Genomic DNA, 15,128 nt, shown 5'->3' with positions numbered 1-15,128 from the left:
ATATGCCAATTAATTCCAATACGAATCAGAAAACACTGGCTTTCTTTTACTTTCAGAGAAAGTCTTAAACTTTCCTTCTATATAGCTATGGCTCCTACATTTTCCCCTTCCAAAAACAACCAAAAGACAAAAAAAGAATTAACTCCTTTCTTTCAAAGTATAGTAGTATATCATAGTCAATTAGCACTGATCATCTCTGAAGGCTCTACATAAAGGACTGCACATTTTAGGAGGCTTGTCTCTAACAGGGCTTTCCTTTCTTTCTCCTCTCTCTCAAAAAAAAATCTCTTGAACAAAACATTTTAAAAGTAACATTTATTTCCAAATTATTTAATATGGAACATTCTATAGCTGGCAATTTATTTGGTGTATCCTATATATGCAAAAATAATGTGAGAGAGTAACATAATAGGTGGAAAATATTTTATTGTGGGGAGATGGTAAGCTGAAAGCTAAAGAGTGGATGGACAGGGTATCTCACATGAGGTAATTAGGTCTGGTTGTGTGTGTGTGTGTGTGTGTGTGTGTGTGTGTTAAATATGGATAATGGGTGTTCTTAGAGGTTAGCAAGTTTCTGAATATTTTATAACAAAAATTTAATAATTGCTATAACAAGGGAAAAGGTTAATATTCAAGGAAAGGCAATTAAGAGCCACTCTAAATTTCTGAATAAGTAGTATGATAAAGATGGGTGACAAAAATTTATATGGTAATGGTACCTAGGACGATCAAAAACGAACTGACAGGAGTAGTTCAGATATGAGAGCAAGGGCCTGGATGGGGACACAGTCCACAGGTACCTCCAGCAGAGTGCAGTACGTAAAAGACATTCAAACACTGGATAAAGAAATGAATTGTATAACCTTAAGATACAGAGCTACACTGAATTAAATATTTAATAATGCTGCCAATTCTTAATTACACAAACTATGAGTTAACCAAGGCCTTTTCTAGAAACTGCCTTTTAGGCCTTTACTAACTTAAATTTCTTTCCTTTTATTAAATCAAAAACAAAGAAATTAAAGTCACATATATATGTGATCTCCTGTATGTAACGGGAACTTATAAAAATCAAGTGACTATATGACCAAAAAGGGCAAAATACCAACAAGCCTTGGATCCACATATGCAATAAATCCCCCACATCAGTGCGCTGCGTGCACGTCCGTACCACACTTGCTTTTAGCCACATCCAGACTCTAAGCTACCATTCTGACTAACTTCATTTAATAACAGCTCTGCCTCAGCAACCTCATCTTCCTAACTGAACCGATCACCAGTTTTCAGAAATAGCACTTGTATTATTTTGGCAACAAAACTTTCAAATGCAAATAGAAGGTCCAATTAATAATCTGTCCAAGATTTTATTAAATTGTTTTTTGATATGATAATCTAATGAGAAATCACAATGCTTTCTTTAACAGAATTCTTAATAATCCTCTAAGATCTTTTCAGTAATTTAAACCAATGTCAGAGTAGAGAAAATTAGTCTGGAAGTAGTAAAACATTTAAAATCACAAAGCTTTTGAGAAGTACGTTTTGTCCTTTTAAAAACAGTAATTAATTGCTATTAGTAAGAAGAATCTAAAGACATACTTTAGAGAAAAGGATTTAGAAGATAGTTTGAATAGAGAGGGTCTTAGGTATTATAGTATCTCCTACATATTATTAAAAACAAAAGAAAAAGAAAAAGAAAACTGTAAACTTCAGGTAAATCCAAGTAAAAGCATAAAAATTCTACATATGTAAAAAACGTGAATGAGGTTTTATTTAAATTCTGAAATCTGAATGTAACTAGATACAACTAGGTTATAAACCGTTCTTCACAGTGAGACCATTAGGCCATACCTATGCATGTCAGCCAATTTGGACAGGACACGAGCAGCATTACTAAAACTTCTGTTCTTCTCATAATACCTCCAGAGTAAATCCATATAACGAACTTTGTTTTGATCAACTTTGGCCATTCGGACTAGATGTGGCTCCAGAAATGGAGAAGCAATCTGGAAATTGTACAGTTAGAAACATTTTCCCACCACTCACTTGCTCTTCACATAGTAAATATAACATTTTAAAGACAGGTGTGCCTTGTTTTATGAATATATAAGCAAAATTATAATCCGACAATAGGTAAAAGAGAGGGCAATTTTTCTCATAAATGATAGTTTTACCACAATTAAAGAAAGAGTTGCTATGTTAGTTGCATTAGGCTGATAATAATTTATTATTATCCAATTACAAATCTTTTAATAAACTCTGAGAACACAACTATTGATTCCTAGACTCTGAGCTCAAAGGCATCCTTGAAAAAAATCAAATACCATGTGTTTATATTACAAACTGAGAAACACTGAGACTCAGGGTAGTGAAAAGACATGTGAAGTCACATAACTTACTAGTAGACCTAAAACCAAGTTCGGGTCTCCTAACTCCTAATCCAGTAATTTCCACCCCATAACATAAACTATCCCCATCACGTGATAAATACCAAGAAACAGCACAATGGTCTACTTTGCCCACCAGGAAAAGACATTACATTGCTTATATAAATTAACATGACTGGAATAAAAAAACCATTTTTTACCTGTAGCAATTTATCTGCAAGGTCAGCTTGTATTAGCCAATTATAAAGGGCAATGCTAAAGAGCTCATCTTTGGATCGTTGAGATAATTTAAGCATTTGTTCAAACTAAAATAAAGAAAACAGTAAAAATTAGCACAGTTAAAAGCTCTGTTGCTGGTCATCACGAACCTTTAGCCTTATAACCCCCTGGTAAGACATTAAGATTCCTTAAGTGGTAAGTTCTAAAAGCTACTACTTCTCCCAAGATGATTATGCCATCACTACCACAGAGAACGTCTAAACACAATGTATTTTCAGAATGAAAATGTGCTGTGCCCCTCACATGATGTCCCGCTTCTTCATTACTCAGCATATTGGGATCAGATGACAGCACTGGAGGCCCAGGTTTTTTGGGTACACTGGGAGACTGAGGAGCAGCCTTACTTTGATTTACCAGTTCTTGAAGTGTATCTGTAATGCACTTGTAACTATTTAATCTGAAAAAGAATGGAAAAGGAGCAATTACATTAATTAGACAGCAACTGATTTATCTAATTTTAAATACACACAAGAATTTAAAAAGACTATTTTGGAGAATACCTATATGCACATATTTGGTATTAAAAATAGTAGAAATCATATACTTTTTAAATAGGTTTGAGAAGTGTTTGGTTAAACATAAAAGGGTAAAGTCATAAAAATGAATGTATTAACAAAAACCATGTCTTAGATAGGTTTCATATTTCCTTTATGGACACTTTTTCTTTGATAATCTCTACCAATTTTTGAACATTTAAAAATCGTCCTTTAAAATAAAATACTACTCTTCACCCACAACCAGAAATGGGGTAGGGGGAGAAGCAAGTGTTTCCAAGTAAGTTCTCTCATTTAAAATTGACCTTAATGAAGTATCAGAAAAAGCCACAGAAGCAAGTTTAAAAACACCTGTAAGTTCTTAAGAATTTTTACCAGACTCAAGTTTTATCCCTAGGCAAGGAATTATTATCCAGATTCAGGCCTTTGATAAAACAAGTCGTTTTAAAGTCAAAGCATAATTCAGTTGTATAAGGGTTGCACTTGAAATATTATTTCCCTAATACTATCAATCAAACTTTACACAAAGAAAAGTCTGTATCCATAAAGTCAACAGTCTGCTAAGGTAATAAAACTCGCCTGTCTTGGAAAGACTGAAGTCCCACAATGTCTTCTTCTGGTTCTCCATGTTTATAGAAATGAAGCCCAAGACCCTGAGGATCTTTTTTCTCTGCAGCAGTAAGAGAGAGCTCAACCACACCCTCATAAAATCGTACTAATGGGAAAGAAAAAGGACAAAGACTTAAGGCGTATTATTAAGCTGGATACATTTTTCCTTGGCTGGCTTATACAAATACTGATCAAGATTATCATGTTTCTGCTGTATATTAGTCACCCTGGTGACAATATCATATAAAATATTTCTGATGAAGTCTACCAAAGAACAAGATCCTCAAAGAATGAGATCCTAACATGCCTAAAAGGCAACTGCTAAATATATTTTCTGCATTGGAAAAAAACTTTTGTATTTAAAATAACAAAAAGGAGGGTTTCAGTTTATTGTTGAAAAAAATCTTGGGATTCAAAACTACCTTTGCTAACAGTTATTACTTTTACATTATGTTAGGTTTTATTTAATTTTAAAGAGAGCAGGCAGGTAATATTTTAAGAATTAACCAAAAAATTTTAAGCATCTTAATGCTAAATGTAACCCAGAAAGCAATTTAATACAGATGTAGTTTAACTGGATAAAGACTGAAACGCCAATATTAAAAAGTTACGTATTTCATGATATAAAAAGAGCATTATAGCTTTTGCAGGGGTCAGTGTAGTCACCACAAGGAAACTTAAAACACAAGGAATGAATTTCCTATGTTGCACCTGTGGGCCACTGAAGTTGAAGGAAGATTTGCCTTTTGGAAGAGGTTCTTTATCACTAACTTATTTTAGTCACAGTCATTTGTCCTCTTAAAGAAGATATGAAGATCATTTTGTTTTTCACCTTGTCTATACTGAGCACAAACATTAGAAAGGTCAACTTGATTGCTGATTTTTTGATACTCCTTTAATGATTCCCTTAACATTCTTTCCTTTTCAATCTTATTTTGAACTTGTCGGGAACGCTGGAGAAGCTCATTTGCCTAGAAACAGAGATGACAAGAACTTAAAGAGATATAAAATAAAGCACATCGATGGTGCTGCCAACATAAGTTTTAGTCTATGTCTAAATTTGCATCTGGTTTATTATAATCAATAATAAAAACAACTCTACGAACTGACTTCTTCTTAATTTTAGGCAGAAAAGTTTTTGACCAAAAAATCCCAGCTATTCTTAATTCCTCTCACAAATGTGTTAAGCAAGATAGCTTTTGACTGGTAAATCTCTTGCCTAGTCAATACATTACTGGTCAGCAGGCAGTCCACGTGATACTGACTTTTTAAATTATTTCCACCTGTAGGAAAGGATCAATAAAAATTGCCCAATTAACTCTAATTTATTACAGATTTAATTTAGGTTTAGTGATCATCCTTAATTCTAAGGAGGGGTATAGTTAAATATGGCCTAGAAATACTATCAAAGATTCTTTACGAAAAACTTAAATACATATGAATTTTAATAAATCATGAAAAAAAAACCCATGTATTTCAACCCCATTCTTACATAGACAAGGAACTGAGGACAGGAGATGTTAAGAAACCTATGAAGGTCATGTATTAAGTAAAAGAAGATGGTTCCTGATTCCAATTCTAGTGCACTATTCATACCATGAGACCTGTAAGAAACACTGAAACAGGTAACAAAGCATCGTACCTTAGAACAAACTGCATCATCAGTGCTATACAGAAGCGGGCAGATATCCTGTAAATGTAAACTAATGCCATCAACAGCAGCATTATCTCTGATGTAGCAGTTGATCAGAGAAGAAATTAATGCCCCAGTCAGTTCTTTGTCCCGGATTACCAGATCTTTAAAGGTGGTGATTTTCAATTGCTCTTGAAATTCCTAGGAGTATAAAAGAGAATCCTTTCTTCTGTCAAATATATAGGAATATCATATTTCCACATAGATCGAAATTTCTTTAATAACTTAACCAAAACATTAACAGACTTTTATAACTCAAAAGAGAAAATATACTAAAACTATACAAACTAACACATTTTTGGAACTTTCATAGACTCAAACAGAATTGGAAAAGAAAAGTTTAGTCCAAATCTCACTTTACAAATGAGGAAAGTAAAGACCAGGCAGCATCAAAATTAGAGCCGGGTCTCCTGACTTCAGATATAATCAGGAAGAGCAATCTTAAGCTACATTACAAAATGTTGGGCTTACATTCATTACTTTTCCTAATAATGTTAGAATTCTATCATTCAAGGCCTTCTAACATTGGAGTTCAATCTCATTTTGAACAAATTTGTTTGTGAAAATAGAGGTCTAAATTATTGAGGTGATTAATACTAGAGTAATTTTCTGTTTATAGAGATTTGACTATTTTATCTGTTTTTCAGCAAATATACAATCAATGTTCAAATTTTTAGACTAATATTTAATTTGTATTCCTTGAGCATAAGATTCATGATGCAAGGAACAAAATTTTGAAGATGGATCACAAAAAAAACCAACTATGTTAAAAATTTACCTACAGTATAAAACATTCTATCCGGCATAAAAAACGTTTTCATAATTAAATATTAGCTTGAGATTTTTTTTTATTTTTTCAAGTATGTGTTTGAAATAAATAAAACCACCAACAAACAATTCTTTGGACATTACTGGAAAGAACTAGGGGAATGCCTTTGAACTTTGAAAATTGTACTCAAAAGTTAAGAATTAAACATTTCAGGTTAACAAAATAGCCCAAAAGGACAAGGGAAAATTATTTTTATAGAATTGCAGTTAATAAACATGGAAGACATAAGATATAAAAAATTATTGTTTTGTAATACTTAATGAAATAACTCATTCAGGCAATGACTATCAATGGATGATGAAAGTCTGATGGAGAATTTCACAATGGCAGGATTGAATTTACCATTTGAATCTAGCAATCAATCTTAGTATCACTAAAAGTGGGACAGTCAAGCCTTGTGTGTCACCTAATACAGTCTGACACACAAACCACTACCTATGAAGTATTTTAATCTTCCTTAAATAAATGGACCTGAACTTTCAAGCTTCTGTAGACTTAACTTCCATTTTACAGAAAATGCAGGAAATAAAGGAATCCGTTTGCTACAAGGAAGGGAAAAACAACCTCAGAATGTTGGACATTCCACAGGATAGATGACCCAATATTTACAAGGCAATAGCAAGGAAAAAAGAGGAATTGCTCTAAACTGAAAGAGATTTAGGAGAAAAAACAATCCAATTCAACGAGGGAACCATCTCTTTAGACTGTGATTTGAATAAACTAATCTGTAAAAAGATATTTTTAAGACAGAGAAATTTCATTATTTTAGATGCTACCAAAGAATTACTATTAATATTGCTGAGTGTGATAATGACGTCGTTATTCAAGGAAATGCCCATCTTTTTTTTTTTAAGACATACATACTAAAGTATGTAGGAATGAAATGACATGATGTCTGGATCTACATTAAAATAATTCATTAAAGAAAAAGAAAAAAGAGGACAGATTAAGCCACGTTGGTAAAATCTTGAAAATGCTGAATACCAGTAAAGTGTGTCTGGGGATTATTTATACAGTATTGGCTCTATTTTCCGGTATGGTCAGAAATGCTCATGATAAGTAACAGGTAGGAATATAGTCCCCCAAATAACCTGTCTAGTATTTAGATGCATGCAAATTATCATTAAAAAGGATTCAAACAAGAAATGCAAGATAAATATGAAGCATTCATTTCCCACATTGTAAACATCTTTCTTTGAAGTAGGAATGTTTAATTAAGGTTAGTGGACTCCTTGAAGTCACGTGCAAAATTTCTGTGTACATGTTTGTATGCATTCTTTGAGGGTGAGGAGAGGGAGTTTGATCAGATTCCCAAAGAGATCTGTAGCCCAAATAAGGGTTACAATACACTGTTTTAAAAGAATATTTTTGGTAAAGTAAAATTTCATTCACATACCACTCTCACAGCTCTCATATACTGGAAAAACTTGTGGCTCTGAAAAAGTGAATCCCTCAATCTCCAGAGCAAGTTTTCTATTACATATCACCTTTACCATAACCTAAATGCTTCCCAAAATACCCCCTCCCCCAAATCAAAGTGTAAGATTCAAGATCACTGAAAAGAAAACAAACTAAGCACAGTAGTAACAGTGTGGACTTAAGGGAAAGAAACATCCTACCTTCTGAAGTTCTCCCACAATGACAGTGAACTGATGTTCACAAAGAAGTTTCCATAAAGCCAGAGCCTGGTATGATTTTCGAACCAATTGTTGGATTGCCTGAAGTGAAACCTTTTCACTCAGTTGAGCCTCTAATTACAAAATACAATTAGTGAAGTTTGATAAAATGACACAGGTTAAGTTGTTTTATTTCATGTAAAACAATACTTTATTTCAAATAGAAACAACTGTAGTTAAGGCTGAAATCCTTATTGTTCTCCTCCCTGCCCCCCCCCCCATCATAGACAACATGATCATGAGTTGCTGAATTCATGTTTTTATCGTCTCACTATATATACACGTGTGTTTGGTGTGTGTATAGGAACATAAATAAACATATTGCTGTTTCTAAACAATTTACACCATTGTTTTTTCTATTCAGTTATATTTTCACAGGCTATCCATATGGACCAATATAAATCTAATTCATTTATTTTAATTGTTGAATGTTCCATCATGTAAGAATACTACCCCACAATTAGGCGAACCGTCCACTTGAAGCACATTTATATTTTTTTCAGTTTTTCCACTAAAACAATAATGCAATAAATATCCTTAAAATAGGTCTCCTGGAAAGTACAGTGAGGTTTCTCTAGGACTGAGTTTCTTAAACCCTAGGTTAAGATGGACTGGTGAGTCACAAAATCAATTCGGTCAGTCCAGACAGCTTTTATTTTTCTTAAAGAGGAAATAAAATAAAATAAAAAAGGATAAAAATATTAGAATGTAGAACAAAGTTATTTCCTAAAATTTTGTTTTAGTTGTATGTGTATGCCTTTAAACATCTGGGTCATAATTTAAAATGTATTCCTTACTGTGGGAAAACAGTCTGAAAAGCCTGTTCTAGTATACCTATAAGTGAAACTGCTGGCTCTGAGTATATCTGCCTTCTCAGCTTTTACCAGCTATGGCTATACTGCTTACAAAGTAGTCAATTCAGGGTATACTGCCAGCACTTTGAATATTCCCATTTGTATAAATCCTCACCACTAATGCTTGGTACTGTCAGGCCTAAGGCCTTACTGAAGAACCATCAGCAGTACTGAAGAATTTACAAAACAGTAAACAGAAAACTAGGGCCAGCAGGAAGGGAAGAAAGTACCTTGGGACAAAAGTAAATGGCTGGGTCTTAATCAGCAAAATCCCATCAGCTAGAATAATTGGTTCAAACAATAGAAGATAGAAGAACTTAAAAAAAAAAAAATGAATGACAGGCAAAATTTAAGAAGTAACTTATTATTCCAATTCATATCTAGAATAATTGATGATTTTGAGAACTTTTTAGTTCTCTTGTTCTTTTCTTAGTTGTTACTAGTATTTATAACAGACAAAAACACAACCAAAAATTTGATTCACATTTTTAACTCTATAAAATCGAAAAATAACTGGTGACGATGTAGAGAATTGGAACCCTTTGTGCACTACTGGTGGAAATGTAAAATGGTGCAGTTGCCATGGAAAATACTATGTCGATTTCTCAAAAAAATTAAAGATTAAATTACCATATGATCCAGCAATTCCACTTCTGGGTATATAGCAAAAGAATTGAAAACAGGGACTCAAATTTATATGTATTCCACGTCCATAGCAGGATTATTCACAATACCCAAAAGGTAGAGGCAATCCCAGTGTCCAAGGGGATGAATAGATAAACAAAATGTGGCATATACATACAATGGAGTATTATTCAGTCTTAATAAGGAATGAAATTCTGACACATGCTACTGCATAAACTTTGAAGACATTATGCTAAGCGAAATAAACCAACCACGAGGACAAATACCGTATGATTCCACTTATAGGAGACACTTAGGGTAGTAAAATTCAGAGACAGGAAAAAAAAAAAAGAATTGTGATTGTCAGCATCTGGGGGCAGAGTAAAATGAGGAGTTATTGTTTCACGGGTACAGAGTTTCAGTTTGGGAAGATGAAAAAGTTCTACAGATGAATCGTGGTGATGTTTGCACAATGTGAGGTACTAAACGCCACTGAACTGCACACTTAAAAATGGTTACAGTGGTAAACTTTACGTTATACGTATATATTTTACAATTAAAAAAACTCATTAGAAAAAGTGTCTGTCATGTTTTCTGGTTGAAGGGAAAAAATGTATAGGCTGAAAATTATGGGAATACATGACATCCATACTGCCCCACTTTTCCCAAAATCACACTGATGATATTTTAATAAAAAATACTTGTTACCACAAACTTATCTGTTTGATATGTTGATTGTTTTCTATTCAACTAATAAAACCCTTTACTGGGGTCATATACATTTAATCGACCAGAAACAATAATTTACCATGAAACTTCCTCTGTAGCTCCTGTTGCATTTGCTGGGTATTTCCATTTTCAGGACGCATGAATCCAATCAGCCTCTGCTGCAGTTTGGCAGGAGTACTGAAACGGAAATTCCAGAATGTGTATTTGTCTTTCACATCTTTGTTGAGATATAGTTCATATACCATACAATTCAACCATTTAAAGTGTACAATTTAACTTTTTTAAATGTATTCGTAGGGTCGTGCAATTATTACCACGATCTAATTTTAGAATATTTTCCCCTCCCCGTTAGCAGTCAATCCCCATTTCCTCCTTTCTCCCACCTCTTCCCTAAGCAACCATTCATCTACTTTCTATGTCTATAAGTTTGCCTGTTCTGAATATTTCATATAAATGAATCCACTAGGGTGCCCCACTGTTATTATAACTCTTTTAATCCATTTGCAACTTTTTAATGGGTATAATCCATTTATACCCAGATGTAACTGGGTATAAATTTCCCTAAGATCTAATTATTAAAGGATGGAGAGAGCCAGTTGGCAAAGAATAAACAAAACAAACATCAAGTCTCATCTGGTTGGCTCTAGCATCCATGCACAGATTTCCTCTAGAGCTAAAACAAAGTCCATTAAATGCTGTGCAGTATGGACACTGCTACAGTCTCCCAACTCACTTGAGAGAAACTGCAGCTTCACTGGTCTGTTTGGCCCACTAAGGGAATAGCTGTCAGTTGACCTAATCACAGTTTCTTACCATCTTCTGGGCAAAACGATGCCTGGGAGTTTCACAAGAGCTTTGCTTGCATGGTTGGCTACTGAACAACAACCACAACTGCTAAGTGGGCAGATCTAGACAGAGAGATGTATCTATACTAATGAACAAACATATTCATTTACAAACAGAGCCAAAAAAATATCACCAAATATATTTGTTAGCTTAGAAAAGAAACTCTATGCTAGGACGTTGAAACCGGAGGAAAAATGAAGACTTGAAAAACAATTCCAGTTGTATTCTTAGTGAGATTTGGGATTCATAATACAAGTGCTAATTGCCATGAAAAAGGAAAAATTAGAAAATAAAAGCTCTTGGAATTAAACATATAATAGCAAGAAAAATATCAGAGATTGAACAAATGCTACATAAAATAGAATTAAATGACTGAGAACATCAACTCTAGGAATTCTGCAATCTACGTAACACACATAGGAAGGAAAGAAGAAAGGAACTATGGAAGAAAAGAAATTGAGGGTAGATTCAGGACAGTCAATATGATTCTCCAAAGAAAATAGGGAAGATGCAATAATACAATAAACAAAAAGAAAATTCACCAAAGTTTAAGTCCTTAGGTCTAAATGCTCATCGAGAACATTTTATTCTCAACTCCCATTAAAAGAAGACATACCTAAAGACACTGGTGTATTTTCTGAATTATAGTAATAAAAAAAGCAAAAGCATAAAAATTTCAAAGTAAGCACAAGTATTTAGAGAGGAAAGAAAATCAAAAAGGCAATGCATTTTTCCTATAGAACATTAAAATTTAGGAAATAAATGGGAACAAAATGTATATGAAGATTTGTTCACCTGATGACCTGACAAATGAATCAAAGAACTCATCCACCCTACATGTGGATCTTAAAAATACTATGCTAAGGGAAAGAAACCAAAACCAAAGGCCACATATTGTATATCTCCAGTTACACAAAGATCCAGAACATGGCAGAATCAGAGAGACAGGCAGATGAGTGGTTACCAGGCACTGTGGGAAGGGGAGCTAGGGAGTGCTGCGGATTGCGTGCTTGTGTCCCACCAAGTTCTTATGCTGAAGCCCTAACCCCCCAAAGTGATGGTATTTAGAGGCGAGGCCTTCAGATGAGGTCATGAAGGTGGAACACCCTTGATGAGACTAGTACCTTTAGAAGAAGACACCAGAGAGCTTGCTCTCTCATTTTCTCTCTGCCACGTAAGGATACAGAAAGACAGCAGCTGTCTATAAATCAGGAAGGGGGTCCTCACCAGAACCCGCCTGTACTGGCACCTTGATCTCAGACTTCCAGCCTCCAGGACTAAGTAAATAAATTTCTCTTGTTTTAGCCAGTCTATGGTATTTTTGTTACTAAGACAGGGAGTGACTGCTAAATGGGTATAGGGTTTCTTTTTGGTGTGATGAAAATATTCTGGGATTAGACAGTGGTGATGATTGCATAACCTTGTGAATATAGTAAAAACCACTGAACTGTATATTTTAAAAGGATGAATTTTATAATATGTGAATTGTATCTCGGCAAAAAAAAGGAAAAAAACTGAGTAAATAAATTCCATTTATTCTTACTTTGGATTTCCTAGTGGTCCTCCTGTAAATTGGGAGTTTCTGTCTAGAAATTCTTGTAAGCCTTTTAGGTCTTGTAGCACTGACTCCAGCAGTTGGGAAGGAACACTGCTTTCAATCTGTAAGAAAGGAAGTATTTTCAAAAGTTTCAAAACAGTGAAAAGGTGTATATATAAAAAACGTAATCATACTCTGTATATCTATAATTGAATATAAAGTGTTAATTTTGAAGTACCCTATCTTTTCTTTTTCCTATATCAATTCACACTTGGTGACCAGAATAAAGGGCTAGATACCCAGATCCCTCCTCTTCTCTCCTGGTTCGACTTAGATATAATTTACAGACTGTGAAATACACAAATCTTAAGTGAACAACATCTTGTTAACTTTTTACATTTTAATACAGTCACCACCCAGACCACAACAGAGAATACTTTCAACACCCAGGAAAGGTCCCTAATGCCCCTTTCTGGTCATTAGGTATTCCATTTCCCATGTAACTACTTTTCTTACTTTTATCACTGTAGATTAATTTATTCTTGCTCTTCATAAATAGAACTGAACAACAACATATACTACGTTCAGTAAATACATCCTTATTCTTAGAAATGTGAACTTGAAAAGAGTATCAAAGTTGAAAGGACATTTGGTATATTTTCATTTTAAAAAGTTTAAAATAAATTGCATTCATATTTCACATTTAAAAATATTTTACTACCTGAATTTATGATAATACAAATTTCTACAAGAAGTTTTCTTAAAGTATCCTAGAAAGTATGCCAGTGCATGGCAATTAGCACTGTGTCCATGTAGTTTTGGGGTATCTGAGTATAAGCAAAATATTTATATAATAGCTCTGAGCAGTATTAAGCGTTACTATTTACTCCATTTAACCCTCACAACAACCTTACGAGGGGGATATATTATTATTCTCATTTTACAGTGAGGTATCAGGCTTTGAAATGTTAAGAAATTTACCCATTAGTTAAGAAGTGACAGAACTCGGACTTAACCCAGGGGGGTGAACAGTTTATCGGACAAGTACACAAACATATACATAAAAGAATTATCATTGCATCTTGTTTAAAACATCAAGAAATGTGAAACAGTTCCATTAACATAAACTGGTCACATACAAATAACAGAACACTAGTATACAACACACTTACTGCAATGATCTCTCTGTTGCCACTCTTGAATACTCTTTCCACAACTAAACTAGCATCCCAGATATTTCTGGAACAAAAAGTGTATTAATAATTGTGCTGTAGATGAATAATAACAATTATAATATGTTATAAATTTCTTTCTATGTGTTTATTAAAGTGTAGCACTGGTTTCCTTTAACATTTTACTAAGTTATCTGAAAAAACGGAAAACAGGAAAATTTCCAAACCTAATATATACAAGCTATTTCATATAATGAAATATTGCTGAAGAAAAATCAAAGGCTCTGGGTAATGAATGATAAACAAGGAAGCTTATAATGAAAAATCAAATTTATAAGAGAGTTTTACACTGTTTCACATTTTTAAGCAAATAATTCAAATGAAAGCTTACATCCCAAATCTAAGAAAAACATATTACTATGTGTTATAATTAACTAGATAGTATGACAGACTTATTGCAAAAATGACTATATTTTATCCCTCCCTATATCTATCCCATTTACAATATAGCTTTGATGCTTCTCTCATATGGAGTTTATTTCCCACCTTTCAAATCTGGGTTGGCCTGGAGGCGTTCTCCTGGCCAAGTGAATGTGGTGGAAATAATAGTATGCCAGTTGTGCCAATTGTGAGCCTGGGCATCAAGAGGCTTTGCGAGTTTCCACTCTCTCATGGAACCTTGCTATCATCAAGTGAATGATCCCTGGGTAGACTGCTGGAGGATAAGAGGCCATGTGGAGGACAACCCAGCTGTCTGAGCTGAGACCGCTCTAGACCAGCGTACAAACATAACCCTAAACATGCGAGTCCAGCAAGATTGACAGAGCTGTCTTCAACTTCGTAACTAACTGCATATGCATGAATGAGCCTCGACAAGACCAGAACTGTCTAGCTGGTTTACAGGACATATTACTGAGTTAACATACATTGAGTTATATGTTAACATGTATAGAGATGTACTTTAAGATATATATAAAATACGGGAATATAGATGGTTAGATTAAAAAAAGCTGAAAGACAGAAAACAATATTATTAATGGATAAGTGAGCAATTATGTACAATTTAATAGGAATAAATGATACTCCAAATTTAGAATTAAAAATATTAAACTATATAAACTACGACAAAGTGGGCAATAGTTACTTATTCCATGAAACTTACCCCATAATTCGAGAAAAGTAAATGCATATACCATTGTGTTTTCCAGAGTACACAATCTCCGGTCCAGCCATACAACTCATACTTGTGGCCTGAATTGCTAGATTTCCTGAAGCAGACATTGGAGTTGACATGACAGGAGAATGTATACCTTGTACAAACATAAGAAAACACATCTTAAAACTTAACTGTAAACATTCAGAATTCTCAATAATCCAAGTGTGCTGTATCTAGACCCATAGG

General features: G+C 33.9%; 1 protein-coding gene across 1 annotated transcript in view; it reads right to left on the bottom strand.

Annotated features, from left to right (window-relative positions):
- The window catches only part of NUP155 (nucleoporin 155), a 50,432-nt gene that overhangs the window by 7,972 nt on the left and 27,332 nt on the right, over window positions 1-15,128 (bottom strand). Inside the window, exons 18-28 of the mRNA XM_019737278.2 lie at window positions 14,889-15,036; window positions 13,727-13,793; window positions 12,561-12,676; window positions 10,251-10,348; window positions 7,908-8,038; window positions 5,409-5,600; window positions 4,599-4,737; window positions 3,737-3,872; window positions 2,907-3,060; window positions 2,585-2,689; window positions 1,849-2,003 (exon numbers count right to left, since the gene is read on the bottom strand). Coding sequence (XP_019592837.2) covers window positions 1,849-2,003; window positions 2,585-2,689; window positions 2,907-3,060; window positions 3,737-3,872; window positions 4,599-4,737; window positions 5,409-5,600; window positions 7,908-8,038; window positions 10,251-10,348; window positions 12,561-12,676; window positions 13,727-13,793; window positions 14,889-15,036 — 1,441 coding nt within the window. The remainder of the gene's footprint in view (window positions 1-1,848; window positions 2,004-2,584; window positions 2,690-2,906; window positions 3,061-3,736; window positions 3,873-4,598; window positions 4,738-5,408; window positions 5,601-7,907; window positions 8,039-10,250; window positions 10,349-12,560; window positions 12,677-13,726; window positions 13,794-14,888; window positions 15,037-15,128) is intronic.

Source organism: Rhinolophus sinicus, linkage group LG03 (genome assembly GCF_036562045.2).
Source record: "Rhinolophus sinicus isolate RSC01 linkage group LG03, ASM3656204v1, whole genome shotgun sequence".
Taxonomy (NCBI): domain Eukaryota; kingdom Metazoa; phylum Chordata; class Mammalia; order Chiroptera; family Rhinolophidae; genus Rhinolophus; species Rhinolophus sinicus.
This window is presented reverse-complemented; position numbering and strand designations above follow the sequence as displayed.